The sequence below is a fragment of the Falco rusticolus genome, chromosome 10, assembly GCF_015220075.1.
Source record: "Falco rusticolus isolate bFalRus1 chromosome 10, bFalRus1.pri, whole genome shotgun sequence".
Classification (NCBI taxonomy): Eukaryota; Metazoa; Chordata; class Aves; order Falconiformes; family Falconidae; genus Falco; species Falco rusticolus.
The window spans coordinates 8,195,617-8,223,267 of NC_051196.1; the positions used below are offsets into that span (position 1 = coordinate 8,195,617).

A 27,651-nucleotide genomic window follows, 5' to 3' on the forward strand; every position below is an offset into this window, starting at 1 on the left:
TTCACCCTCACAGGGCTCAGCACGAGGTGCTCCCTGCACCATGTCGGAGGATGCTGACAGGCCCATAGCATATAACCCGTCCTGGGCATTTGCCCCACCAGCAGCACCTGAACTCGTTGTGCCCCGGCTGCTGCATCTGAGTTTTATAGCACTGCAAAGATGGTGTAAAATCCACTGAAAAACCTTGTTGCCCTGGCAGACAGAAAGCAGTTTATATGTTATGAGCTCAGGGTATCTGCTGAAAGTCTGTTCATTGTGCTGCTTGGTGACCACAACATGCATATTTTGATTTGGTCCATTATTCAGTGTTGTCCAGCCCAAGCATTTCTGTGACCCCAGCATCAGCCTGCACATTACCTTCCACTTCATTCAATTAGTGGCTAATCTGCTATTCCATTTTATTTGATCTGAGCCTTAAAGACCAAATCACGTGTACTGCAAATTACACAATGTCCATCCTTAACTTGGACAGCTTCAAGCAGGTGCTGAGGAACAATTAGATCATTGTCTGTAGAAGCTGCCATTTAACCAAGAAAGAAAAGACAACTCTAAATAAGACAGATGCAGAGAGCCCAAATATTGCTCGCAGTGATAATGAAAATTAATGAAACATCATTAGCAGTCTCCAGAGAGCCCAGTACATCATGTGCTTTTGAGATGTGCTTCTGGTTGTCCTCTGCCTGACAAGAGCACCCACTTCTCTCAGCTCAAGGCAGAAAGGAGCTTTGCTACATCAAGAAAAAGATCAAAATTTGGAGCCTTTTTCAAACAGTGGGGGTGGCTTTTTTTTGAAAGCTGTTTGAGCCAGCCTGCGGCTTGGTGGTGCTGAGCAGCCATGGTCTCTAGGGAGGTCAACCAGTACATGCAGGTGACTCCACTAACCATGTAGCCTTGCTTTTCTTCCCATAGAGTGGGATTTACCTAGAGGCAATGCTCCCCGAGAGGCTTTTTTTACACCCACCTGAATGCAACGGTGATGGGCTTTCACTTAGGCAGCACATTCCATGCAGGAGGGCTGTGGGAAGAGTTGGTTATTAACACCCATCTCTTATGGATTATTCTCGTACACAGTTAATTCTACTGAAACCTCATATCCTTCCTTTTGCCATCCTGCCCATCTTCTTCACTAGCCAAGTTGCCCTGATTTTAACTCCCCTAGTCTCAAAAGCTGGACATTTGGAAATGGAAAGAGACCATTCTGTTTGTATAGTGATTAATATACTGGAGCCCTGATAAGAGCTTCTGGGCTTGACAGCAACTGAATGTTTTGTTTGGGTTTTGTGTCTGTGTCTTTTGGGTTTGTTTGTTTACCCACCACCACCACCACTTATGTTTATAGTTCGGCATTGTGGGAATAGTAGGGAAAGTGAATAACTGACCTTGTTAGTTGAAGATGTGTCAATTCAGGCTTACAAATTAAGGGAAGAAGATCTAAAAGAGTGAAAGAAGTTCAAGGTTTCTGTTTGGACATGAGCATCTAGTCGTGCAGACCCACAGCCATCCCATAAACTAGTCTTATGGTTGGTGCATTTTATCCCTGCATCCAGTCAAGCAGCATCCTGGGACTTTCCCTCCCAAAGCTGGGCCCTGGGGATAGCCCACTGATCTCACTGCGACTGTGATGCTTCACACCGCTGAGGATGGGGCTTTACCTTTGCCTGGCCTGTATTGCATTAGTTACCTGTGACCCTCAGGAGAAAATAAGCCATATTTTTCTCCTAAAGCAATAAGAGGTGCATCTGGATCACCTTAACTCAATTTGGGATGGCAGAGAGTGGAGATGCGGGGAGAGCAACTGATGTGGGCTCATTGCCATCAACATCTAATACAATTTTTGAACGAGAGCTTCCTATTAACTCCCTCTGTGTACAGACTATGGTGATTCATTGCATTAGTGCTTTCTCCAAGCAGGTTTTTTTCAGCTGCCACTTTGCTCAGTTGTGCTCTGGATAGGTACAGATGAACCCATTTTCCCTTCCTTACGATAACTACTTAGATAATGCATGAATTCCCAGTAGCATGCTGTCAGATGCTCTCCTGAGGGCAGGGGATGCTCCCTGGGGTGGAAAATTATCTTGGCAGGAGAGAGAGGACTTTCCTGAGAGTTAAATAACACCCAAACAATGTCAGCATAAGTCAGCACCCCTTGTCAAAACCAGCTTAGGCTTTCTCTCTTCAGCTGTGTTTCCCTACTGAGCAGAGCAAGCGCTGCCCCGTTGTGCCACGCAGCCCTGAAGCACACGCGCAGCACAAGCAAACGGGATTTTGGAGCTCCTGTGGTGGGACAGGTTGCTGATGAGTGTGTCCTGCACACCAGGGCAGGGGCCTGGAGGGCCTGCAGCAGCAAGGATGAGAGGGGTTTTGCCTGCCCCATCCTGCCTATGCATCCAGGCTATCTATCCCCCCAGCCTACTAACCGTAACGACAGCATGCTCAGAGAGCAAATTGTTTGGCAAGGCCTTAGTGCTGGAGGAGGAGAGAAATTCCTTACCTGCATAGTCTCCTTCCCCTCATTAGTATGACCTTTTCAGAGCTCCTTTCTACAGTGAGCAGAAACAAGTGTCTCTGCTGGTTGAATCACGTAGCAAGCTCCTTGAGGAGCCTGCCCCACTAGGCCCTTTCTAGCTGTTAAAACATCGACCAGGACTGTAAGGAGCTGCACTGAGAGAAGTCTCAGCCCTCACAGCTAAACCATACCTGGGATCTTCTCATTACTTAATTGGAAGGCACTGAACAGGACATGGGAAGATGGCTCATGACCTTAATATCACAGCATATGAAGCAGCAGGAGGAAAGAGATGCTAGGCAGAAGCTTCCTTGCAACAAAATGTGGTCTCAGTTGGAGCAAATTTATCTAGGAGAATGCTAAGCAGTAAATGCCAAGTTAATTAGCCCTCATACATAATTTTTTTTTTTTTTTAAATACACTCTCATCTCCTTCTGGAGGAACGAGAGCCCATTTTTCCCTTCTGTTAGCCTAAAGAGTCAATCCAAAAAATGTCATTGAAGCCTAAACCAAGAACCATCACGATCCTTTCAGGAGAGGGGCTGTCTTTGAGTAGAGGGAGCTTTAAATCCACAGATTACCTCTCTAAACCTGCCAAGCCAGAAAACAAAATTGCCTTTGCCAGGGCACCACTGACAGGAGACCCTCTTCACTGGATTCCCAAATGTCTGCACTGTTGAGACCTAGTCTCCCCGTGACACTGGCTACAAGTCACATTTTGCCCAGTTACAAGTTTTCTCTTTCTCACCAAAAAGCACCCAGAAAGGCTAGCGGCAAAATTCTGATAGTTTTCCATGTGTGCTGATCTCTACTGGCCTGGACAAAACAAGGTGACTGGGCTGCAGTGCACTCGTGCTGGGCTTTGTCTTCTACTGAAGGATTTGGAAGTAGCTTTAGGATTTGTGATCCAGGGAAGACCCATGATTAACCCCTAACAACATTTTTCTTTTCATAGTAATAGCTATGCCATCTGGTGTTGCAGAGTTTCTTAGATGGAGCCTGTTTGCCCATGTTCTCCATGACTCGGCATGTTTTGCAGCCTGATCACTCACCTTGTTCCATCTGATCTGTTTGTGGAAGAACAGAGGACTAGGCATCATAGCAACATTTTAAAATATATTGGTTTTCTCATGGAGAACATAGGTCTCAATATTGCTGTTTCCCTTCAGCAGTATTTTTCAACGCTGCTGTTGCAGGCATTGCCATTGAGATGCTGCCCATCTGGCAGCACCTGGAAAACGCAGTGGCCAGCTGCGTACCACAGGCTTGCAGGTAAAGCAGTACTTAGCCCTGCCTACCATTCTTTTACAGCAGAGAGAATTTTTAGCTGGCTGGGTCCAGGTCTCTTGCCCCAGTCTTTCTGGCAGCCCTCTCACTGCTTCATCCCTTGGGAGGAGCAACCGGTGCCTTTCTTCTGCCACCAAGCTAAGGCACTGGGTTTCTGCATCCCCCACGTCACCTGTGGGGCTGCAGCCCAGCAAGAGCAGAGGCACACAGCAGCTGCAGCCCCCTGCACCCCAGCACAGTCCCTGTAGCCACAGTACGGGCCAACCTGGCCATGCTGGGCACAAAGAGCCACACGGTGCTGCCGGACACCACGGCCCCAGGCACAGGGCTGGTGCAGGCTGTGCCAGCCTCGCAGGCGGGGGACCCAGCCCCCTGAAGCCCCTCGGGTGGTAGCAGTTTCCTCACCTGCAGTAGCAGGGTCAGCACATCCACTGCAGGGAGGAGGTTGTTTTTCCTGGTCTTTGAAAAGGAGAGGTGAAGGGAGGTGAGCAGTAAATCAGTGCTGGCCCTGCCACTGTCCAGGGGAGCATGGGGACAGCAGAGGCGAGACACACAGAGCTGAAGCAGCATTAAGAGCTCCCCACCCTCTGCAGATACACCACCTGTTTCTAGGATGCTGGGCAGTTTTACATTTAATGAGCGCATAGCTTTGCATCTCTTCCCCTTGTGCGAGCTGAGATGCTTTCGTGGAGACCCCAAATGCGTCTCACTGTGGGGGCAGCCACAAGCCCCAGGCATCAATCCTGTTGCATTCATAAAAAGAGAGAAAGTCCCTGCAGCATCCCCCCAGCTAGTTCTCCCGCTGCCATGGCTTCCTGTTATTCCTGAACTCTTGATATTTTTAGGTTGTTGACTGTCTTCATGCCCACTTTGAAAGCGACGAAGTCTCATCTCAGGGAAGTAGTAGCAGCACCACTCTGGTAATGAAATCATTAAATCAATTGCCTTTTCACCAATGCCAGCTCTAGGGAAATGTCACTGATACCTACAGTGTCATCTCCGGAGCCTGGAGCCTTCTGACAGCAACGTGGTTGTTAACAGGTGAGGAGGAGACCAGCACATGCTGAGCTAGCCCCAGTGGTGCACAGCTCGTGAAAAAGGGAAAAAAGTGAAAACCCAGCTTACGTAAAGGAGAAAACTTTCAATTGATGGAAACCTGATATTAAGTGAGCAGGTGATAAAGCAATGCAGACCTTGATTGATGTTTGCCCCATAAAATAAACCAAGCAATGCACGGCCCTAAAACCTACGTTTATATCGAAATAAGTCATCTACTTATCTGCTTCTGAGACATACGAATCAGATTTGTTTTCACAACATGCTGAGCTTCACATTATCATCAGCAAAACAGTAACAGAAAAGCCCATAAAAAAGACCTCCCTGAAGAACTGTTAGATAACAGATTACCCTGCGGATAGCTGTGGAGAGGTGCCCAAGCAGCTCTCGTCTAATCAGCTGCTCTGCTGGCAGGGGCAGTGAAAAAATGGTGGTGGATCTCAGCAGGATGCAAAACCCACATGAATAATGTTGCTGCAGGGCTACTCCTGGCAAGGTCCTCTGACTTTCCACTTGGATCAGCAGCAAGTGCTGCTGCAGAGTGGCCAGCCCAGAAAGAGTTCAACTGGATGGTCAGCTCTGTAGTGAGGAGAGCCCCAGTACAAAGCCCGTAGTGCTGCTCCTCTGCTACTGCCTCCTCACACGGCCTTGGGTGCATCACTTATAATGAAATATAGACATGACTTGGGAGCCTGACAGCCACTCTCCACCAGCTGTCCAGATCTCTGAAGTTTACAGTGAGTGTCGATGTCCTAATCACATGGGCCATCTGAATTGCAGGAGCCCAAGCGTCAAGATCCTGCACGTTCCTCCAGCGTTGGAACCCACTCAGACATTTGTTAGCGTCTTCCTCTTTGCATGCTTCATCTTCGCTTTAGGCATGACCAAAATGAAGACAAGACATTGGAAAGGACAAAGGTGTTTTGTCCCTCCGCACTTTGCTGACTACATGAGCACAAGCGATGATACTGGGGAGCCCTTCGGCCATGGAGCAGCTGGCTCACTTTCCCTTAGGCTGCTTGGCTGGAGGCTGTGCTTGTCCTCACCTGCAAGGTCTTTGCTTGCAGCTGACAGCATTCACCAGCTGGGGCATAAATCATTCAACAAAACCTTTCACTACCCCAGGGGCTTCTCATAAAAAGGCAGCTGTGAGCGGAGGTTATCTCCCAGGTCCTTCTGGTCCCAGCTCATGTCAGGTATTGCCCTCTTCTCTGCCCCCAGCCACCTGCCAAGAGGCAGCAGGCTCTCAGCTGCAGGGCCATGCCCAGCCTTCCTGCAAACCCGTGTTGGGGAGAAGTTGCCCAAGGTGCATCGGCACATGCCTGTGCTGGAGATAAGCAGGAACAAGCACCCAGGGCTTGCTGAGCTGGTCTGCAGCACTCAGCCACCTTACCAAGTACCCCTGTGGCCATTCAAGTGCTCGTGCAGATACAGAGATCCGATGTTACTCCCCACAGGCTATAATCCCCTGGACAGGCAAGTGCCAGTCTCCTATAGCAGCTGTACTGTCTTACAGAGCATCTTGCTCACAGGAGCCTCCTCTGAAAAGCCACCGGTGGCAGGGCTAACCCCGCTCTGCACAGAAGGAACGGATTTTTGCCCATTGATTTTTCATTTGCATGTGCTAGGTCTCTGCTCTCTAGCGTCAGGAATAGTCTGAGTAAGTCTAGAAACCCGCATGAGCAGTTATTTTTGCCTGTACATTTATCCTCCTTATTTTTTTCTCCACTTTATTGCAGGAGTCCGGTCTCTTACCATGCTCGGAGAAAGACAGCCCAGCTCCACCAAAGGGTTTTGCTGTTGGACTTTGAGCAGATAAAAGGAAAATTTCTCACTGGTAAGAGAGATTGGCTGCTGCTGAAGCAGCCTAAAGCCTGTCTGGGCAGAGACAGCAAGCCCCTAAAATCCATATACAAAGCTTTTGGGAAGACCCCGATCTTGGGCTTCTGCTCTTCTCTCTGTGGTCGCAGAGCTATTGCACGCGTACCTTACCTGTCTTTTGCTCTGACCGCTTTCTTTTCCTAGCTTCATAAAGTTTACAAAGCCACCTTTGTATTCCCCTACTCCGGCTGGCATCGCCCCAGCGAGCTAGCCAAACATGGCAGAAACAAACTCCGCTTTCCAAAGGGTGAAACTCGAAGCAGCACAAGCAGGATCTCACACCTCCTTTGGGAGGGAGATGCATGGCAGCGAAAGGCCAGGATTTCCAGTGCTCACATTTTAGCACGAGTGCCACGTGCCGTTAAGCCTGCCCGGTTAGCACGTCTCCGCTGCCGCTCTCTGTATGGCCCAAGAGCAATTCCCGACAGAAGCGTGGGAGCAATACGGAGCCCCACCAGGGTGGAGTGACATGAACTCCTCCACAGAGGAAGAAGTGCACTGGAGCCAAAAAAAAATATCAACATAACCAGGGTACAAGCAAATAAACAGCAATAACAATGTAACTTTATTTAGCTGTAATTTGACATTTAGCACAGTGATAAGCACAGAAAGAAAGAAGTACCAAAATACCAAACTCATAGCATATAAAATAATCAAATATGTTCATATTTAGTGAAATATTTAAATATTTCCACAACACATCAGTGGGACTGTCCTGGGCAGCCCAACCCTGTAAACTTAGATATATATATATAGCTGTATTATATAAAATCCTGTATGTAAAGAAAACACTGAAACTTATCACCAAAATAGAAAATAGATCAAAATACGGGTAGTTCAGATTTGCTAGTCATACCTGATACTGAAAAGGGGTTCAAACCCACTGCAGAAGATGAAGGTCCAGCCCAGATGCCGTGGCAGGCATGAGATGGCGTTACTGGGCACAGACTGGCTGAAGCTGGCAGGAGCCTGGCTCGCAGGACACACTCTGGACCTGAGCTGATGGCTAAGAGGTGACAAGAGTTACTGGTCCTTGCCCAGGACTGCCAAGATATTTCCTAAGTGGAAATGCCAGAGAGAGTGTCAGTGCCTGTGGCTGATGCTCTGCGCCACGGGCTGCCTGGGTGAGCAGCACAATAAATCCCGTGGGGAGGCTGAAGCACATAAGCAGTGCTCAGATCCCGTTGGAGACCCTGGCTGAGCTGTGCTGCAGCCTGCGCCTGCCTGGGGCCAAGGGGCTTGCGCCAAGTAAGAGCTGCCGGAGCACCGTTCCCACGCCTGCGGCATCCCGCTGGCCCTTGCGGATCCAGCTGCAGCCAGACTGGCCATTGGCAGATGCACAGCATCACGAGGATATTATTCTGAATTTTAAAGTTGCCTCTTCAGCAGATGACAGTAATTAATTCCCATTCACTTTTAAGAATCTAGAAAGCTGCTTTCGTATGAGGCCAGGCTCCCCCGAGCAATACCGTACATTTGTTCTGGTCTGCAAGTGAGCAGCATGTGAAGGAGCAACCCTGCTGCTACGGGACAGTAAACCCAGCGAAACGTGTGTCCTGGCAAAAACTCCCACCTGCCCTGACGGTGATCAAGGTTAGTGTTGTACTGAAGATCCCAGGTGATTTGTAAATAGATATAAAAAACATGGCATGTCTGGCAGCAACACTAAAGTCCAAGTGGAGTCGGTAAGCTGCGCCAGCACATAGCCCAGGTGCTGCTGGTGCTTCGGGCTGGGTGCTGGGCGGTGGGCAGGCGAGGCACTGGTCCTGGCACAGGGGAGAGCCGAGGGTGCACTGGGGCCGTTTGGTTCCTGATATACAGATAAGGGTCTCTGCTGCTCTCCAGACAACATACTTTTGTGCTTGTTTGTTGCTTTTTGGCTCCATAGGGTGATTAATTTTCCTGACTGCTCCCACTAGGAAGGCAGCTGAGACCTGCCTGGAGGACCCCTCCTCGGGGGGGGGGGGGGGGGGGGGCGGGTTAAGCCCCAGCGAGGCAGCACCATGATGGGCTGCCCCTGTGCCAGCGCCAACCCCATGGCAGGCTGGGGGCTGTGGGGGATCACCCCAGGAGCCCTCCCAACCACCCTGTGCTTCTGCCACGCCACCGCAGAGAAGCCTATAACCCATTAATAATTCTGTAATTGCTCTTTCTCATCAAGCCAGCAGTTGCATCCCTAATTACATGGCAACAATACTATGCTAACAGGATGAGCCATAATTCCTAGGTGGTATCAGCATTGTTATTTTACTCTGAGTAGCTTCCTGGTAATGGCCATTTGAATGTGGCAATATCACTTAAGTGAATATAAATGCTTAGCCCCTGGAAAAAATCATTAATAAAAATTTAATTCTGATAGCCTCAAATCACAACTAAATACAATTACTCATACGAGGCCACTATAAAAAGTATTTTTCTCATCAGAAGAAATTCATATGGTTTTCCCAACTGTTTGTTAATAAAGAGCACACTATATAGAAAAATCCAGAAAATAAGCACACGGTTGTTCTCAAAACCCATAGATAAACAGGACAATATCTCTAAATTACTGGCTACTGAATGGGATTTCATTTAGCTGCACTCAAGCTGTAGCCTAGTATAAATGTTTTCAAAGCAGCGCACTGCTGTTTCATCTGGGACAGCTGCACAGGATTTCTTTGATGTCAAGCTCTTGTGTGGGGACGGCGTTTCAGCATCTCTTTATGCCTCTGAACTGCTGAAACAAGAAGGAAGAGACATTCAATAAAATATTGAATTTATTGGAAAAAAAGGTGGTTTTCATTGAGGGGAGAGGAGGAAAGGCAGCAAAATTTGGCCTTAAATGCAGTACCAAGAAATAATTCACCACTGCAGTGGTGACAGAACTGCGCTATGCCTCCCGCATCCCTGTTTCAGAGGAGACAGGGAAAATACCCCGTGGCTTTGTGCTGTGGCACCGTCTCCCCACGGTGCTGTACCAGGCGTTCCCCGGGCTCGTGCAGCAGCAGCACCCACGGCCGGCGGCTGCCCTGGGCATGCAGCGGGTGTGCATGCACTCACATCCCAACTCCTGCACTACCACATACGGCCCTCGCGTACTCCCCAAGGGGCACAAATACAATTAGCTGAGGAAGGTCTGCCCTTTCCCTGCTCCTGCCCAGGCTCCTCCAGCTCAGTGATGCCCAGCACAGCAGGCTCCAGCTGTGCAGGGGCTGCAGGACATCCAAAATGACTGTAGCTGGTCATGACGGGCAGCTAAAGAAGGTGCCGCCCTACATCATTCGCCAGAGACACTTTCTGATGCAGTGAGCAAATGGTTTTTTAGATGTGCTCAGCGAGGAGCCCCGTGCAGTGCCTGGAAGGAGGGGGATTGCCCTGCCTGCCTGTCTGCAGAGCCAGCTGTCACAAGCTACACACATTCAGGAGGTGCTGGAGCACAGATTTCTCTTTCTATAAGGCTGAAAAAGTCCAGGACATCAGGAGCAGCTGGCAAGAGGGCAGCTGGGGCAACATGGGGAGAAGTGGCAACACCATTATCTGCAGGCAGGATCTCTTTCTCTTGCACTTAGCAAAACATTCATGTGGGTTTATTTGCCTTGCTCTGTAAATGTTTTCCAAAAAAAAGGTTTGTTTGGGAACATTCTCAAAGCAGCACTTAAGCAGCCTTCCTAGTGACCTCCAAAAAGTACATTTCCTATGGCGTTTCCCTGTGTGTGTCTTTTCTGACACCCGCTTTGCTGTACAACACTTAGCTGGGGAAAAAAGCAGCAAAAGCTGAGGAAGGCAGCTGAAAAAGACAGGGGCTCTGCTTCGAAACTCCATGAACTGATGAAAGCAATAACTGCCAGTGCCGGTGAGCTCTGGCGCCAGGGGCACTGCCGCCAGGCTTGGCAGCGGGCAGGCAGCTCACCTCCCCAGCCAACTTACTGCTCTCCCGCCGCGGCACTGCTGCTGCCCGCAAAGGGGATTTCTTCCCTGTCCGTCTTCCCCAGAATGAGATGATGCTTCTCCATGTTTATGACACACTGTAGAGAATAATAAAGCCCTTTAGGTAAGAGGGAAAACTGCAATCCACAGTGGTCCCAGCTCCCCCAGCATGGGGAAAAGCCCTGCTGGAAACCCCCTACCTTCAGGGATTTCAGCGTCTGCAGCCCGAAGGAGAAGGGTTTCTCATTGTCTTCTGAAAAAGAGGGACATTCAGATTTATACATTCACAGTGTTCTCCTCTGCTTTTTGTCAGCGACTCCATCCTTCCTTCGTGGCTGCTCTGCTGAATAAACCCCTGTTCATACAGGGACTGAGCTGCTCAGGAGTGGGATGTGGTGAAGGGAGGGTACGGTGACCACCCCACCGGCAGAGCACGGTGCCTCCAGCACAGCCCTGCCCAACGCTTCCTCCCTGCCTCCCTCTGAAGGCCCAATCGGGGACTTTTGCTGTAGAAAAGCAGTATTTCTATTTTAATTGTAACGTGTTTCTTTTTCAGTTCCCACCCCCCTTGGGGTAAGAGGGAGGAGAGCCCCAGCCCGCACCAGCGGAGCAGAGGGGCACCCACACACTCCCCCACGACGGAGCAGAGGAGCACCCACACACTCCCCCACGACGGAGCAGAGGAGCACCCACACACTCCCCCACGACGGAGCAGAGGAGCACCCACACACTCACCCACGACGGAGCAGAGGAGCACCCACACACTCACCCACGACAAGAGCAGCGCACTCCACGGGGACCGCTCCCACCGTCAGCGTGAGGCACTCGATCTGCCCGATCGCCCTCGCCTTGCACAGAGATGAAACCGTTTCATCTTCTCCAGGGAGCGCTTTGAGATGCTCCTTTAACCTGTGCAGTGAAAACACTCCTGACGTGAAGCAGCCACGGTTCGGCTGCTCTGGCAAGGAGCAAATGACGTTTGGAGGGTGCTTACACCCGAAGTGCTCTTGGCTTGCTGGTATTATCAGTGCTGGTATTGGAAAGCTGCTTTTTTGGCAGGTTTTCTGTGATGCTCCACGTACAGCCACCAGCCTACACCCGCATCAGACCACAGCACAGCCCAGGACAGCCCCTGGCCCACACAGGGCTCCTTACTGGATTTTGCTTTTCACCTGAGGAAGCTTTTTCTTACATTTCCTCAAGGACCTGGGGAAGCTGCTGATCTAAAATGGCTTCTAACGCAGTGTGGGTCTAAGGAAGGGACACTCCACCCCAGCTCCCAGCCATGGAGCTGCCAACGCTGTGCCCCCCTGCCTCACAGCCAGGGCTGCGCGCCCCGTCCATGCTTGTTAGGTGGTTCTGCTGCTGGGCTTCGGCAAGGGAAACGAGGGCAGATCAATCACATTCAGCCCAAGAAAAGGAAAAAAGGGCGTCAGGGATAACTCAGGTACAGTTGTTTCTTCTGTCTACACCCCATGAGCTAGTCTGACAACACTGATTAATTATTTAGCTTGAGTTTCTCTTTTAAGCTGAAGGAGAACCTAATGGAAAGGCAGTTCAAGGTGGCGATGTCTCCCGCAGATAAAAGCTATAGCGCTTTTTGGCTGCTCAAGGTACCTTTCTGCTGAGCTGCATTGCAACAGAGCGTCTGTCTGTCTGTCCATCTGTCCTGGGGGGGACCAGGCCCCCTCAGGAGCAGAGACCCTGGGGCTGAGGTGGGCATTGCACAGATACAAGGTCCAGAAGAGGCAGCAGAGAAAAAACCTGGGTCCCCTCTGCCACTTCCCTTTGGGACTGGCCTTAAAAAGCAGTGGGAACATCTCAAGAACTTTAGGAGTCACAGCTGAGACTGCCCCAAGGACGGATGGACAGCATGTGGGCAGTGCATGGCTGAAAGCCGGCCGGGGAACTGCAGCGAGGTGAGAACCACTGATGCACGATGCAAGGGTACATCTTGGAGCTGGGTTTGAGAGCGGCGAGTCCCCCGCAGCGTGCTGTGACCGGCACTGCTCACCCACCAGCTGCACCTCCGCCTCCGCAGGGGGTGGTTCTGCTGCAGCAACCTGCGAGCTAACCCCACCGCTTTCGTCAGGGGTGAGGGGAAGGGCTCGAACGGCACCATGGCAAGATGCAAAGAGATTTTTAAAAAAGAAGGCATGAAGAGCCTGTGCCTTGGGCAGACACACACAGTGCTTCGAGGCGCTGAGCACCCAGAGACCTCAGCCGCAGGGCCGGTCCCCAGGGCTGCCAAGCCTCACCTGCAGGCAGCAGCACCCAAGCAAGAGCAAAACAGCCTAGCATGCCTCTTCTCTGCTGCTTTCCAGGGCTGAATTTAAACAAACCCCGTGTTTTATCATTGCCACACACGACAGACCACTTTGAAGTAAAACACCCTGGAGCAGTGCCTGTTGTCGCGCAGGACCTACCACAGTGACGGCAGAGCGAGCCAGGCATCAAAGCCCTGCTTTTAACCCGCTTGTTAATCTGCCTTTAGCTTTTGTCCCTACAAACACGAAGAGCAAAGGAGCTGCAGGACACTGCCTGCGGGGCAGCCCAGGACAGATGATGCTGCACAGGCCATGCGGCCCCTGCGCACCCCGACTCCCGCAGGTCCCACCTAGCAGGAACCAGAGCTTGCTCACTGCTGGTAAGGGACATCGGCCTTGTACCTGCAGCTGTCTGGGTTACGGCTACAGAAGTGGTCTTGCTCAAATCAAGAGGGAATCCCCATAACCCGAGAGCACAAACTGGCTCTAAGGTATTTCTGAAGTGCTTTTCCAAGGGCAGGTCTGCTGAAGCAGACCGGTGCTGAAAAAACCACACAGGGCACCCATGAGAAATGCAGAGAGCAGACGAACTGGCACAGAGCATTGCTGTGCAACTCAGACATGTTGAGCAGCCAACACAGCATCTGGCAGGATGAGACCCCTCCACACACACTGTTACTGTCCATGAGCCCAGCTGAGCAGCTCCACGGTTTGTGACAAGTTTGTAGTAAGCGCAGCCACCTTCCTGCCACTAAACACTGTTGTGCAAAATAATTACTGCCTGGACAGAAAGCAGGCACCATTCATTCAGGGCCATGCAGTAGTGCTCAGGGAGAAACTGCAATTGGTTTTTGTGTAATCGCTGCAAGCAACAATTCCGGGGGAATAAAGGGCCAAAATCTCCTTGACACCCTGTGAGCTGATGCCTGATCCTGCTCCTCGGAGATCAGCGGGAGGTTTGCTGCTGGCAGTCCGTTCTCTAACACTATGTAAATACATCTCCTTGCCCTTCAACTGGGAGAAATCTGTTACTGGGAGTTGCACCAGGCACCAGATTTCGAGCACGTGCATGTGCACAACTGCACAGCTGCTTTACCCTCGGCACCAGCACCAGCGGGTCCCTGCCTGGCAGCGGGGACCTGCGGGACTTGGCTGGGCTGGTCCAGCCATTTCAGGAGGTGCTGAATGACAAATAGGCAGGCACTGAAAAAATACAAATGCGTCCAGCCCTCTGAAGGATTTACTCAGGGGTGACCAGGTTGGTACAGCTAGCTTTCTGTTTCGGCTCCCTGCAAGGACGTTTAAGAATAGACCAGGATTTGGCTGTAACAGGAGGCTTGGGGAGTTCCCCAGGCACAGCCCAGAGCACTCCCTGCCAGAATGGTCACCGCTGGCGTGAAGCAAGGCCCCCAGGAGCACTGCCTGTGCTGCCAGGTACCTAGAGTTCCTGCGCAATAGAAATCCAGCTGGATATTTACCCTAGCCTGTCCAGGCAGGCAGATGATATGAGGTTGTGCTGCGAGCCGGTGTCCACCACAGCCTTCAGCTCCTTCCCCGCACACTGCAAGAGCAAGCAGAGATGGGAGACAATGTGGGACAAGCATGGGGTGTCCAAGCTCTCCATGACACACACACCGGTCCCTGCTGAAATGCCAACATCTCATGCCAGCCCACTCCAGCTCCACTGCATGCTCAGTGCCCACAGGGTATTGCCTCGTCCACCCCAGGCACCCGAGTTGACTCTTGAGCTGCTTTTTTAATAAGTTGGTGCTGCTAAACAACATGGTGTTGGGTCCTGAGCCCTTCCCGGCAGCATTTGCCCCTGCAGAGAGCAGAAGGGGCAGCCCCGGCAGGAGGGGATATTGTGGAGACCAGGTAAGGTGGTAATGGTGGTAAGGAGGAGCAATGTGAAATTACTCTTGGGGAAAGAAAAGAGGGATGTCACTTGAGGAAAACAAACAGGCTGTAAGCACAGGGATCTGCCACGGATAATTACTCCCCAGTGTTTCAGCGTGCTGCCCCAGCCTGGCTACTCCCTCCACCCTGATGTCCCAGGGAAGACATCCATCAGACCAGTCTTCTCTGTGATACCCAGGTGGGCATCCATGCCGCAGCAGCCCTGAGCTGCAGAGGAAGAGCATCCCCACAGCTGGGGATGACGGCAGTGCAACCCTAACCATGAAACATGGAGAACAAGAGCACGGTTTGAGGCAGTCAGAAATAACATTTGGGGGGAAAAAAAACAAAACATGAGGCTGGGGAGAGACTGTTACCTGGCAGCTCACCACTATGAGCTCTTCGTCCTCCATTTTCCCTGAGCCGTCTGGTTTGGTTTGATTCAGCTTGTTTGTCTGCGCTGAGGTATCATTCTTCAGGGTCCAGCTGCCTCGGCTGCTTCGTAATTTTGATAGATTTGTCTCCATCAGGCGCTTCTGCAGGATATTATGTGGTTGCTTTAAGAAAAAACAAACACAGAAGAGCAGGGTGAAGTCAGAGGAAAGCCACGAAGTGACCTGCATCACCAGCCTGTTGTGGTGCCCACAAGCCAGCACCGCTCCATGGGAGGGATGCCCTGAAGTCTCGCTCTCCTCAATTCCCGGGCTACATGTACTCTTCCTAGCCTACACCTGCTTGCTCTCCTCCCAGCTCTGCCTTACCTGGCTTTGACTAAAGAGAACTACTTTGTATTGGCAAGGGAACTATCCTTTCAAAATATTAACCAGAATTTGGAGGCATGCCTTTCATTTTCCAAACTCACATTCAAGATTTGATTTCATATAGGAATAAAAACAAGTCAGGCTTTTCCAAGCTGGTGTTTCAGCTGTAATCACCTTCACCTGTTGATAAGGATATGGAGAATTCTGCAGTGATATGAACAGTTAAGAGGTAACAAATAACCTTTGCAATTACACGCACCACCCAAGTATGAAAAAGGTGTACGGACTTAGAGAACGAAGTAACTAGTGCCTTCATGGAGCACTAGCATTGCTGGCATAGGAAACACCCGTGCCCAGCCTCCCCCTGTGGCAATGCTTTTTGCGTGAATCAACACAGAATTTAAGAAGCTGGTTTGCTGGTCTGTGCATTGGCTTTTACAGGTGGGAGTGAACGAGGCACAACTGCAAGAAGAGAGCTACAGAGGGTGTCCACTGTCAGAGCTGGTCTGGCCTTTACATCAGAACTTGGTCTATAATCGCCCTACATCTCTCTTCCCTCCACCTTTGCACTTAGCTGCCGAGGGTGAGAAAATGCGACCAGTCCCAGATGCCATGCTGTGGGATGGAAAGGAGAGGAGGCGAAGAGGTAAGATCATCTGAGGGAGGTAGGTAGGTATTCTCCTAGGAACCTGCAACGTTTTGTACGGCAGCTTCTTGTTTTCTCTGTCATTTCCATTTGCTCTGCGAGAAGCACGCTCCCTCTCAAAATCTCCCTCAACCGCTTTCCCAAAAGCCTTTTTATGTTTAATGTTCATCACGGATGGATGCACATGCTCTGCTGGAGGTGAAATGACTCTGCTTGATTATCTGCTCATTTCTCTGCTCAGCTAATCTCCCCCCGCTCCCATTACTGCCCTTTTCTTCTGATTTTAATTTGTCCACAGTGAGACCTTCTTACCAGTTTATTCCTGAATTTTTGCATTCGTATTAAATACGTCTGTGTCTGCTGAGACATTTAAACCAGCAAACCTCCTCATCTTGAGGGAATTTCAATGGGATCAGGATAACTTGGAAAACCTCGGGCTGTGCTACCATGCCTTGGTCAGCGCGCACCGTGCACAGTGCCTCATCTAGGAAACATAATCTGTGGGGCATGTTAAATAACAGCACTCACAAAAGGCTAATGCAGCTTGGCATCATCCTAAAATAACTGCAACCGCATCAGTGCTTCAGATCCTGCTGTAGGCGTAACACAGGCGGTTAAACCAGACCTGACTGACAAGACCGGGTAGATGCGGCTAACACCAGTGGTCCCCGGGACATGGAATCTCCTTTTTTCCCCACTTTTCACTTTTCTTACTTCAGCATACAACCCATGACTTTAAAAGAAATAAAATCTGATGACCTCTTTGGGTTGCAGAGGCTTTCCCTGCCCAGCGCACCAGAGTGTGTCCTGTGCAAAGGCAGCAATGCGCTGCGCTCCCAGCCACGGCGAGAGATTGGGTCCGATGCTGTGCCATCTCCTTCATGCACAAAAGGTAACCAAGCTCAGCACTGCTCTGGTGACCACCACCTTCCCAGTGAGACCAAACAGCAGAAACTAGTATTAGAACTACATTAAAGGCAGGCAGACTGGCCCCACTAGTAATGGACCCTGTGCTGAAGGACAAGCGTAGCGGTTTGGAAGCGAGGGCTCCCTTACGTGAGGCAGAAGCCGTAGGTGCATGGTCAGCATGGTGGTCACCTCCAAGGCTCCTCAGCTGAGCAAAAATGCAAGCCAGGGTTTGCTGACAATGGATGGTATGTCCTTACCCTTTATATTTGCCTGCAACTCAAGCATGCATCTGGAGGACTAATTCTTCACATCATCAAAAAAATGGGGGAACAGGGGACCGGAGAAGCAGATGGGTGAAGTCCCCAGCTGGCCAGAAGACAGCCTGTCACACAGCGGTCACCTCCTTACACCCAGCCCCGCTCGGCTGGGACCGAGAGCAATTTCTGAATAGCATCATCCAGGACAGTCTGGGTGCTCTTCTGATCTGCCGGGCCTCAACCCCATTGCCAGATACCTTTGAAAGAACATGCTGGAGAAAACAGTCACCAGCACGCTCATCATTGCTCTTTTAATTGTCATCTACCCTTGATTTCAACCTAAATTCCTTTTGCTACAAATTCTCTTATGGATCATTAACCAGTTACATACGTGGGTTTTCTCAGGCCCTGGTTTTATGAATCCTACATGGGATCTATCAGCAAAAGGCAAAAATACAGCACTCAGAGAAGACGAGCTGCCACCACAAACGGGACTGTCTCTTGCTGATGCTTGCTCTTCTGAGAGCTGCAGCGAACCCTGCCTTCAGGGGAGCAGATATTCCTTACATTGTGCTCCAATACAGAAATAATCTAGCAAGAGGGGACCAAAAAGGTTCCCCACAGCACTATCCTGTCTCAGGCTATTAATTAGTTTGCTTTAACTTGTATTTCCCTTGACTTGTGTGCAACAGAGTGAGGATGTTAGTCACGGAGATAACTCAAGTGATGGATATGTACTTGCTAAACAGGTAACATGCCAGGGGACATTTGCAAATGCACATTTTGCTGGAAAACTGCAAACAGACCGTGTCTGGGAGGGCGGGAGAGGAGGAAAACCTCCCTGTGACAGCAATGGGGAAGGTAGCCGTGTTCTCCCTCCAGCACAGGCTGGACACATAGCCAGGACTGGTGTTTGAAGTTACCCAGATTATCTGGTACCATCTTCCTATGCATTGCACAAAACTGTTGAAAGTCTTATAAAAAAATAATATACAAGTGCAAAAAAGAAAAAGTTATTTCCTAGTGTCATTCAGCAGTTGTCATAAAAACAAACCAGATTTTTTTTCATAAGGTATCTCCCCTTCCATCCCTGAGACTTTGCAAAAACCTATAACCCCCTAAAAAAGTGACAGTAGAAACATAAAAGGAGCGGAGACAGCAGCTACTGTTGAACCTATTTAGCGCTCTCTGTCAAAACCACGAACAGTTCTGTCCAGTTTTGTTCCTTTCTGAGTTACAAGCAAGCACATTACCGCATCTTGCAGTGTCCATCTCTCTGGCAGGTTTCCCACTATTTTGGCTTCTGGATCTGGGGATAACAAGACCTGTCAACAAGAGTTTCACTCGGGTGCAAACGAAAGGCAGGGGAGATGCCAGCTCCTGCCCTCCCCGAACCCATCTTTGGAGGTTTGCTCTCTCTTCTGTACGTAGACAGTAGAAAAAGTTTTAAAGCACTGACGGAGCTCAACCCAAGGAATAAGCAATTTCTCTCCCTTCTTCCCACCTTTCATCCAAACTCACCACTTCTACCAGCAGCCTGTGCTCGCGTGCTGTCAGCCCCTCACGCGGGGGGATGAGGTGGGACAAGAGATGCCCCCATGCTCCTGCACCCCTGGGTGCCCTGGCAGCAGCCCAGCCTCTGACCAAGACAGCGCACGCAACATTAACTTGGTTTGCATTGCAACCAAGGCACCACAAACCTGAGGGAGTGCACAGGTGCACAGTGAGAAAGCGGGGAAAAGTGAACGCGCTGCCATTGCTGCAATGTTGCACCAGCGACAGGAGCGGCGGATGGGGCCACGGGGGCACCCAGAGCTGTGCTGAGGACCCAGGCACCCAGGAAAGCTCCGAGGGCATTTGGGGAAGGGGAAATATTTTTTGTTTGTTTGTTTGTGACTATTTAAGATGTTGTTTCCCAGCTTGTAAAGTGACGCAGGATTGTTTCAGGCAAAGCCCCTCCAAATTGCTCCTCAGGGTGAGGGCGAAGTGTCAGAGCACGAGGAGCAGCTGCCACCACCAGTGCACCCTGCTCAAGGCAGGGGGGCCCGATTACGGTGTCGGGAAGCCCAAATCCCAGCTAACGACCATCTCATGCCAATTTTCTGGGCTTTGGGGAAGGGGCTAGTAGTGAGGCATCAAAACAAAACCATTTCTGTGCTATATATCCAGCCCTGCATTTGCCAAGCCCAACACATATAGTGCTATACTATGGTTTGGTCTTATACTGGGAAAACAAGGTGGAATACCTAAAGGGAGTGAGGAGCTAGAGGAGTTCAGTCCAACCCAGAATAATGCACTGAAAAATATTGAAGGCTTAACGTACATAATTGCAGGTATTTATCAAAGCTGCCTACACAGGGCATCACCAGGAGAGAGATGCTTCAGGAGCTGAACAAGGGCACACAAGCTGGGGGACACCGGCACACACCCCCAGTGACCTGCTGCCACCTCGCTGTGTGCGGCACCCCCTGCGCTGCAGCCAAAAGGAAGGGGATTTCTCCCCAAAATCGGAGCGGCCACTGCCAGCTGTCACCCTGACAGACAAGGTCTGTCCTCACCACCTGTCCCCATCCCTGAGGAGCCGTTACCTACTCTCTTCTCCTGCCGAGGCTGCTGGAACCCGCCCGGGAAACCCTGCATTAATAATGCCAGGCACATCAAAAGCCCCTCCACCCACGTCACCGCAGCCCTCACGCAGCTTTAGCCACAAGAACGTGCTGCTTTGTTCGGATGCGTGTGGTTATTCACAGGGAAGGTGTGCAAACGCCCTGGGCCTCCTGATGTGCAGCTCAACCCCTCTGGACCTGGACCTCTTGGTTTGGGGCCATGCCAAGGTAGGGTCCCACCTTTTGGAGGCTCTGGGTGTTTCTCCAGTCTCAGAGACACACAAGTTTCTGCTTCTCTGAGGGACAACCGTGACAACTGTCCTGTGACATCCAGGTGGCCGCAACACTGAGGAGACACGGTGGGTCCTCCTGAAGTGATGCTCGCTGCCATCCTAGCCGCGTGCAGTGTGAGCGTGGCAGTGCTGGCAGCGCTGACCCACAGCAACGGCTCTGAAATTCATGGCTGCTTCCCTGGGGCTGAGCATGTGTCAGCACTGTGGCTTTGGGGACTCCCCATACAGCCCCCAGAGCAGGAGGCTGTGGCCAAGGTGAGCCCTGGCAACATTTGCCCCGTCCCATCCCCCCTTGCTGTGGCATGGGGACAAGGTGGCTCTGCAGTGGGGTGGCCCATACCAGCTCGGTCCTCACCCCATCCCCGGCCAGAGACCCACCACGGCCAGGGCAGGCAGCACACCTCCTCTTTGTCCCAGGGGGATTGGGAGCTGTGGACCTCCCCAGGGCTCCAGCACATCCCTGGAGGGACCCCCCATGCAGCCCCTCCCCGCAGGGGCTGTGGGTGCAGCAGGGGCGATGCTGCAGCTGTGGCTCAGCCGTCGCAGGTGCAGGAGCTGCGAGGAAGCCTGGATGCTGTTTCTGTGATGGGGCCATGGCACGGAGCCCCGTGCTCTGTCCCTGACCAGACCTGTCCCTCGCTGCTGTGGGAACAAGGAGCTCAGTGCTCAGTGCCCCTGGCTCCTGCTACCTGTCGCCTCTCGTCGGGGCAGAGCAGAAACCCCTGTCATCAGGGTCTCAGCCCTGCACACTGTGGGCTGCTGAGCCTTGACACGCTATTCAGACCCTGCAGGTAACAGCAATAACCCCACCATCACACTCAGAAAGGCACTTTGTAGCTCCCCGATGGGGAGCCGCTGATCAGGGGTGACCAGGAAAGCTCCTTCTGAGCCTTTCCCTGGGCAGGAGCTTCACTCTCTATAACTGCAAAAGATTTGGCATGTCAAAATGAATCGCCTCCATGCACGCTGCAAAGAACAGCCAACTCATTCCACTTACCTCAGCCAGGCAGAGCTAAGCCGAGCCCAGCTGAGCAGGAAGGCAGTGGCAGAACAAAACTACCCCACTCACAATAAAAAGAGTCATTTTTTCTATGAACCGGTATCAAACACTGAAAAAAACAAATATTGTATGTTGCAAGGTGCAAGAATTTTGCAACATTTGGCCAAAAAAAAAGTAAAGAAGCTTTCCTCGGTAGAATATTTTTTCTAGATTTTGCTCCTCACATCAGAACTTTTGATATTACATTTTAAGTATCATTTCCCATTAGAGAAAGCTCAGACATTTGTGCACAGTAGTATTTATAAATGCTCTCCAGCCCCTGGACACGATGAATAATATTGTATGTTAGCTACAGGATCACATGGATCATTGCCTACATAAATATTTAAAACCAAGAATCACATATCTTCAATTTTTTTTTTTTAAAAAATCATATATACATAAGCTTTTATCAAACTCTAATCTCAGCAGTTTTATATTTTGAAGTATTAGCGACTGCACTTCACTGAATCTTACACGATTATATGTTGTGCATATACATGCATCACAAACTTATGGGTATATATGTTTGCATTATATGAAGCCATTTTGATTTACTCTGATTCAGAAAGGATTTTTGTACTGGAAACAGCATCCCATTTTCATGTCAATGTAAAAAAGAATGAAGTCCTTTAGATCTGAGTACCAGGCATCTGAAAGCACCTACTAGCAAAAAGCAAGCCCTGGTGACAACTAGCATCATATTTCTACTCCCTCCCTTTTACATACAAAAGCCTCTTTTTTTTAACGAACTTCCACAAGCAACAAACTTCTCCTAACAGAAAAATGGCATGAAGAAAACGTCCAGACACTGCCCTACCAGCTACTTAAGTCTCCTTCCAGAAATCACAATAAAGCCTTACGGTATCTTTCGAAGTCCCCAGCTTCTTCAGCCCATCCAGAGGGAGGAGATCCGCAGAGTCCTTGTGAATAAACTGAACCGCCTGCTTCATCCTCCTCTGCTGGCGGAGAGATGCTGCTTCCCTGATCTCCACTTCTTTTCTACTCGGCTCTGTCAGGATACCCGAATAAAACATCTTTCCACCCGCGTGCAGCTGGCTTCTCAAAGATGCGCCTCTCCGAGAGACAGAGCCAGGGAGATGCTCTGTCGCCTGCGCTTTATAACCGGAGCCCGGTGACGTTTGGGGACGGGCAGGTACGCCAGCCAGCGCCGCCGAGCAAAGGAGGGGTTGAGCACGTTGCAGTACGTTGCACAAACGGCGGGTGAGCTCAGGCTCGGTCTAAAGGAATAAATCGGTGCTGTTCCTTCTCGCTGCCCCTCCTGAAAGCAGATCAGCTGCAGCCATCCGGCAGCAACCAAAGCCCCCCAGCAGCTTCTTGGGCAGAAAAGACAACACCGGAGTGCTGGCGTGCTGCTCCAACGCTCTCCTTTCTGCCTGTGAGGCTGCTGGGGGGCTTTGAGAGATGCAGAGAGCCCCGGGAGGCAGCACACCTCCCAGCCAGCCTCTGCAGGCACAGCTTTTTTTGGCTTGGATGGGTGGTCTGAGGTGTCCCAGCAGGTGAGGGCTGCCCGACACCCACACGAGCCTGGGTGCTGCTGCCTCACAGGGCTGGGGGATGCTGCCCTGCATGGACCACGCAACCGGCCACACTGAGCTTTGCTCCCTTGTGCAGAGTCAGGGCAGGCTCTGGATGCCACTGGCCTCACCGCAGCATTGCAGACACCAGTCTTCATCCTCGCTGTCTACTCAAGGCCCCAGAAAGGGTAAAGACTGTCACAAAAATTGTCCCAGTGAAACTGGGGCAACCCAGCATGGTTTTATGCAGGGTTCCTATACAGGTCAAAAGTTCAGGTACAGCATGATTTCACTGGTCCCCGGCATCCACACTATAATTACTAATCAGAGTAACACTTTGCAAAGTAGCTATGGTTTTGCAGCATTGCTGCTGCTTGTCCGTTGATCCAGACATTGCTGGAGTCCGTCTTGCTACAGTCACTTATCTCTGACACCAGGTGATGCTGGGACAATTTCCAGGACATGTTTGAGGGTGAGGATGCTGGTGTTATCTCAGTTGTCCAGGGGTATCCTTTATCCTTCACGGGCAGCTCTAGGCTTCCAAGAAGCAAAGTCCCTACTTCTGGTCCAGGCTGTCCTTTAACTTGTTTTACCTAAGCATGCACAATACCAAAGTCTTCAGGTACAGTACCAAAATTCTGCTACCTCGTTACATTACAGTGTATAATGTGAGCTAATAAACATCAACAAGCTTAATACAGTTTCATAATGATTGATATAATAGTTAGGGAAGGGGATTTTCTTAACAGGACTCAGCACTTGTGGGTTTCTTCCACTGTAACAGTGAGGTTTTAAGTGATAGATCATCAAAAAGAAACACTTTTTATTTCTTTTTTTCTGTTTGGTTGGGTTTTTTTCTCCAGAAGGGCCCACATACTTTCAGCAGCAGAGCTGGGGCAGCAGGCATTCACCCCAACCTTCCACTTCCCAAGTAATTTGTTGCAAGGAACAGGCACAGGAGAAAAGGCAGCCACGCCTCAGAGAGACAGCATGGATCTGGAAGCACCCCCCATGGGGTTGGTTCTTGTTAAACTAACAGAGACCTTCCATGACCTAGATAAAGCACAAGAAGAGCAGAGCTTAGCCCAGGAGTTATGCCAAGCCAGACTTCCAGGGCAGTCCCAGCCTTCAGGAGGAGCTGGGGTGCTGTGCGCAGCCCAGACCCACGCTTGCTGCTCACCCAGCCACCTTCAGCCTTTGGCCAGCTTCAGGGAAACACTCCTGTCTCCATCGGGAAAGGGCCAGGGGGTGCCAGGGGAGAATACTTTGGAAAGAGACCCAAAGTAACTTGGAGGGGAGAGAGGAAAAAGAAGGGCTCCCCTGAAAGCAGCCAGGAGATTCCCCTTGCAGCAACTGAGATACATTGGGGAAAAAAACAATAAATGAGCGCAATGCAAACACCAAGCAGGCAGAATCACTTAAAGCACAGCACCACAGTTTCTCCTTCCACCCTCCCCTGCGAGCTGCAGCCAGCCCTGTCCTCACTCCATCACTCCTGCAGCGTGCCCAGCCCCAGCAGCGCACAGCCAACCCTCGATTTCTTTTACCTTGGCACAGTTTAAACGTAAAGCTTAGTTGACACGAGGGCACCAAAGGCGAGAGCTGTCCCCTGGTGGGGGGTGACCAGCAGTAGCACCCACGGCCCGGGTGCCCCACGGCCCCTCACCCCGGCAGGGATGCTGACATGGAGCAGGGCTGGTACCCAGCGCTGCAGTGATGCCAAAGCAGCAGCATTTGGTGGGTAAATGTACACATCCCAGCTCTGCAGCCACAGCCGGGCTCTACGCATTTCATACGTTTCTCATATGACCTGTGAAAGAGAGGGGAAGAAGAAAAAAAAAAAAAATCAAATCAGAGTGCAGAATACAATAAACCCCAAACGTGTTATTTCACAGCCCCATGAGAGGGCTGTCACGCATGAGCCAGCCCGAGCTCAGCGATGGTGTCAGTGTGCAGAGGGGTAACAGGGCTCAGTCCAGCAGGGGATATAATTCTTCCTCCCTGCGCTGACTTGGCTCATTACATCACAGGACCTTGGTTCCGCCACAGGCAATCACGCCCAGGAGGATAAAAGCACCTTATTTGTCACCTTGGGAGCTATTTGGCACTTACCTGGCTGATCAAATAGAGACATATGACTACATCCGCACTCTCCCAATGGCAAGGAGGAGCACAAGAAAGCAGAAGGACTGCCGCTGAAACCAGGAGACATTTTTTAAGGTAAAAGCTCCGTGGTGGAGTGGCAGCCTGCCTGGCGTACTAGCAAATGCCCGGCCAGCTCTGCCTCACGGCAAGAAAAGTGAGGCTGCAGGAGCAGGTGGAGCACGAGAAGACCCCCTTGCCACAGCTCCATGGCTGCAGCCTGTGTTTGAATTCAGCAGACAAGTGTTTCACCTGAGCCCTGCGGTGTCACTTCTGCTGTGTGTCGTAAATGTGCCTCTGCCAACAGATCGAAGGAAGACCTGCCCAGTGCTCAAGAGTAAGAAAGGGGATAAAGGGTCTAATTCCCCTCTTGATTTTTAATCCTGGGAAAAAGGAAAGCAGAAAGAGCAGTAAATCACTGCTCAAATGACTCAGGACCCACACTCACACTGAAACAGGGGCTTGGTTTGGATGCTTCAAAGCCGCTGGGTAACTTCTGAGCTGGTCATTTGCTTGTGGTTAGCCGGGGCATTTTGTGTTCCTGAAACTGTCACCCACCTGTTGTCTCTGTATGTGTCTCCTAAACCAGCACAGCTCAGCCACTTTCCCACCTGCTCACTGGAGACACATCTGTGCACCAGCATTGCCCCTCGCTCAAGGAAAGCCCCGAGGGACAAAACTGCCTCCCCTGCTCCTTCCCAACCCCGGAGCCGCACGCACGCTTCTCTGCACAGCGCCGAGGCCGATGTCAAAGAGCTGTGATGGAGAAAATCCCTGCAGCCTGGATACGCAGGATAGGTGGCACGTGCCAGGGACCGGGGGCAACTGGCCCCGGCGGCTACCAGCCAAGCTGCCGCACCTTTGAAGCCGGCTCTGCCCTGCGCCAGAGCATCTGCTGGCCCAGCGAAGCCGACAGCAGTGGTGGGTTTGTCCTCAGTTTCCAAACCCACTGCAAAGAGAAAACAGAGGGAAACGGTGCTTTCCGTGGCCTTTCCAGCACAAACACGCCGCAGGGAGGGCAGGGGACACCGGGCACGGGACCCCCTTAGCCACCCTACAGGGAAGAAGCAGCGACACAGGCCCTGCCTGTAAACACAGTTTGCTTTACACATGATGTCAACCGACTGAGCTAAACCCCAATAAATTTATACCCCTGTTTACAGCCGATTTGTACTGGCTCAGCACCCAGTCATGCTTGCAGCTTCATCAGCATAAGGAAAGAAGAGCCGCAGATGCGTTCACACCCCCATTTCAGCTCTTCTCTTGATGAAAAGGAGAGCAGCAGCGGGAAGCGGGTCCCTCCTTTATGTTCTTCTTTTCTTTGATTTCTCATCTTTCCTTAAGAAGAAGTAATTTGTTAGTGGTTGCCATATCCTGAAGAGATACAGAGATGCCCCAGAAAACTCAGAGGAAAGGACAGAGTGATATAATTTAACAGAAACAGAAGCAGCAGCAAGCAAGAGTCCCAGAAAGAATAATTCACCCCAGCTCAAAGAAAAAACTTTAAAGAGTCAGTTTCCAGAGGGAAGACTGTGAAGAGCTCAAGAAAATGAAACCACAATAATTAATGTAGGAAAACAAGTTATTCTGTCCATCAGTGCAGCATATGTAAGGGCTGACCCTTCCAGGCACTAGCACACTCAGACAAATAACTCAAATAATTTGGAGACTAGAAACCAGCCTTTTTCTAAAAATGTTGGATACAAAAATCCAGAAGGATTCAGTGAGCTGCTTAACCATCATTTGTAGCCAGACAGACTGCAGACAGAGCTGGAGAAACCCTGGCACATACAAAGGCAGCATCAGGTTGAGATTCTGGAGAGCTGTGTCCTGTTATTTGTACCGTAACTCCAGACCCACCATCTGTGTTTCCAAGAGAAGGAGGGTCCTGGGCTGGGGCACGGGGCAGCTCTCCCAATCCACCCTGGTGCCCGCCAGCCCCCTTCCCCAGCATGCGCCCTGTGCAGGGCAGGAGCCACGGAGCGGGGACTGTGGTGATGCCGGGGGAGGAATCTGACACTGTGCAGCTTCTCTTAGGGGGCTGAAGTTATCCTTCTGCTTCTCTTTGCATATGGAGACAACAGGTGGGTGACAGTTTCAGGAACACAAAACCTGCATGTGTCAAACAGATTAAAATGGCAAGCATTGCAAGAGCTCCCTTACCTTTATATTTCCTGTTTTTATTAAAGAGGCTGAAACACATTTCTAAAAAAATAAATAAAAGCACAGGAAGAGTTGGTCAAGGAAACAAAGGGTACGCTTCCCAGCATCTCCTCCCAGGTCCCTCCGTGACTGCCAGCTCCTTGCTCGGAGCAGTTTGTGGCTGATGGAGCATAAGAGCAGGTCCTGCCTCTGGAGCTTGCAGAGCCGTGCTGGGAGCTGCCGCACTGGGAATGTGGGCAGAGGCCTTCCAGGTCCCAGCGAGCTGCGGAAGAAATGGCAGGGTGGGGATAGGGACAGGGGGGAGCTGGCAGGTGGCTTGCCAGCCACTGGAAGGGATGAGAGGACAACGAGCATGGGGGCTAGTGTGGGGGACAGAAAGCCTGGCCTCCCCGACCTCCACATCATAGAACTGGCAGGAACAACCGCAGTCCTTCACTCCTGCTCACAGGTCGGGGAAAAAAGGGCTGATGCTGCCCCCCCCATCGCTCCCTGGCTGCT

General features: G+C 51.0%; 1 protein-coding gene across 2 annotated transcripts; it reads right to left on the reverse strand.

Moving 5' to 3' along the window:
• Positions 1-7,285: 7,285 nt before the first annotated feature.
• On the reverse strand, positions 7,286-22,491 carry NRIP3 (nuclear receptor interacting protein 3). Of its 2 annotated transcripts, none has more exons than XM_037403330.1 (7): positions 22,174-22,491; positions 15,177-15,356; positions 14,382-14,464; positions 11,406-11,545; positions 10,837-10,889; positions 10,637-10,734; positions 7,286-9,443 (listed from the first exon to the last, which is right to left on the reverse strand). In XM_037403330.1, exons 1-7 carry the CDS (start codon positions 22,345-22,347, stop codon positions 9,431-9,433), a joined length of 741 nt encoding a protein of 246 aa, XP_037259227.1. In that variant the 5' UTR covers positions 22,348-22,491; the 3' UTR covers positions 7,286-9,430. The 2 variants fall into 2 exon arrangements, with proteins under 2 accessions (XP_037259227.1, XP_037259226.1); XM_037403329.1 differs by having other exon boundaries at positions 7,286-9,446; positions 22,174-22,489.
• Positions 22,492-27,651: the final 5,160 nt, after the last annotated feature.

Coding starts and splice junctions, on each gene's coding strand:
- NRIP3 (XM_037403329.1), bottom strand. CDS start 22,347: ATGTTTTATTCGGGTATCCTGACAGAGCCGAGTAGAAAAGAAGTGGAG. Junction 15,357..22,173: donor TGGGGACTTCGAAAGATACC/GTAAGGCTTTAT, acceptor TTTTTCTTAAAG/CAACCACATAATATCCTGCA. Junction 10,735..10,836: donor AGACGCTGAAATCCCTGAAG/GTAGGGGGTTTC, acceptor TATTCTCTACAG/TGTGTCATAAACATGGAGAA.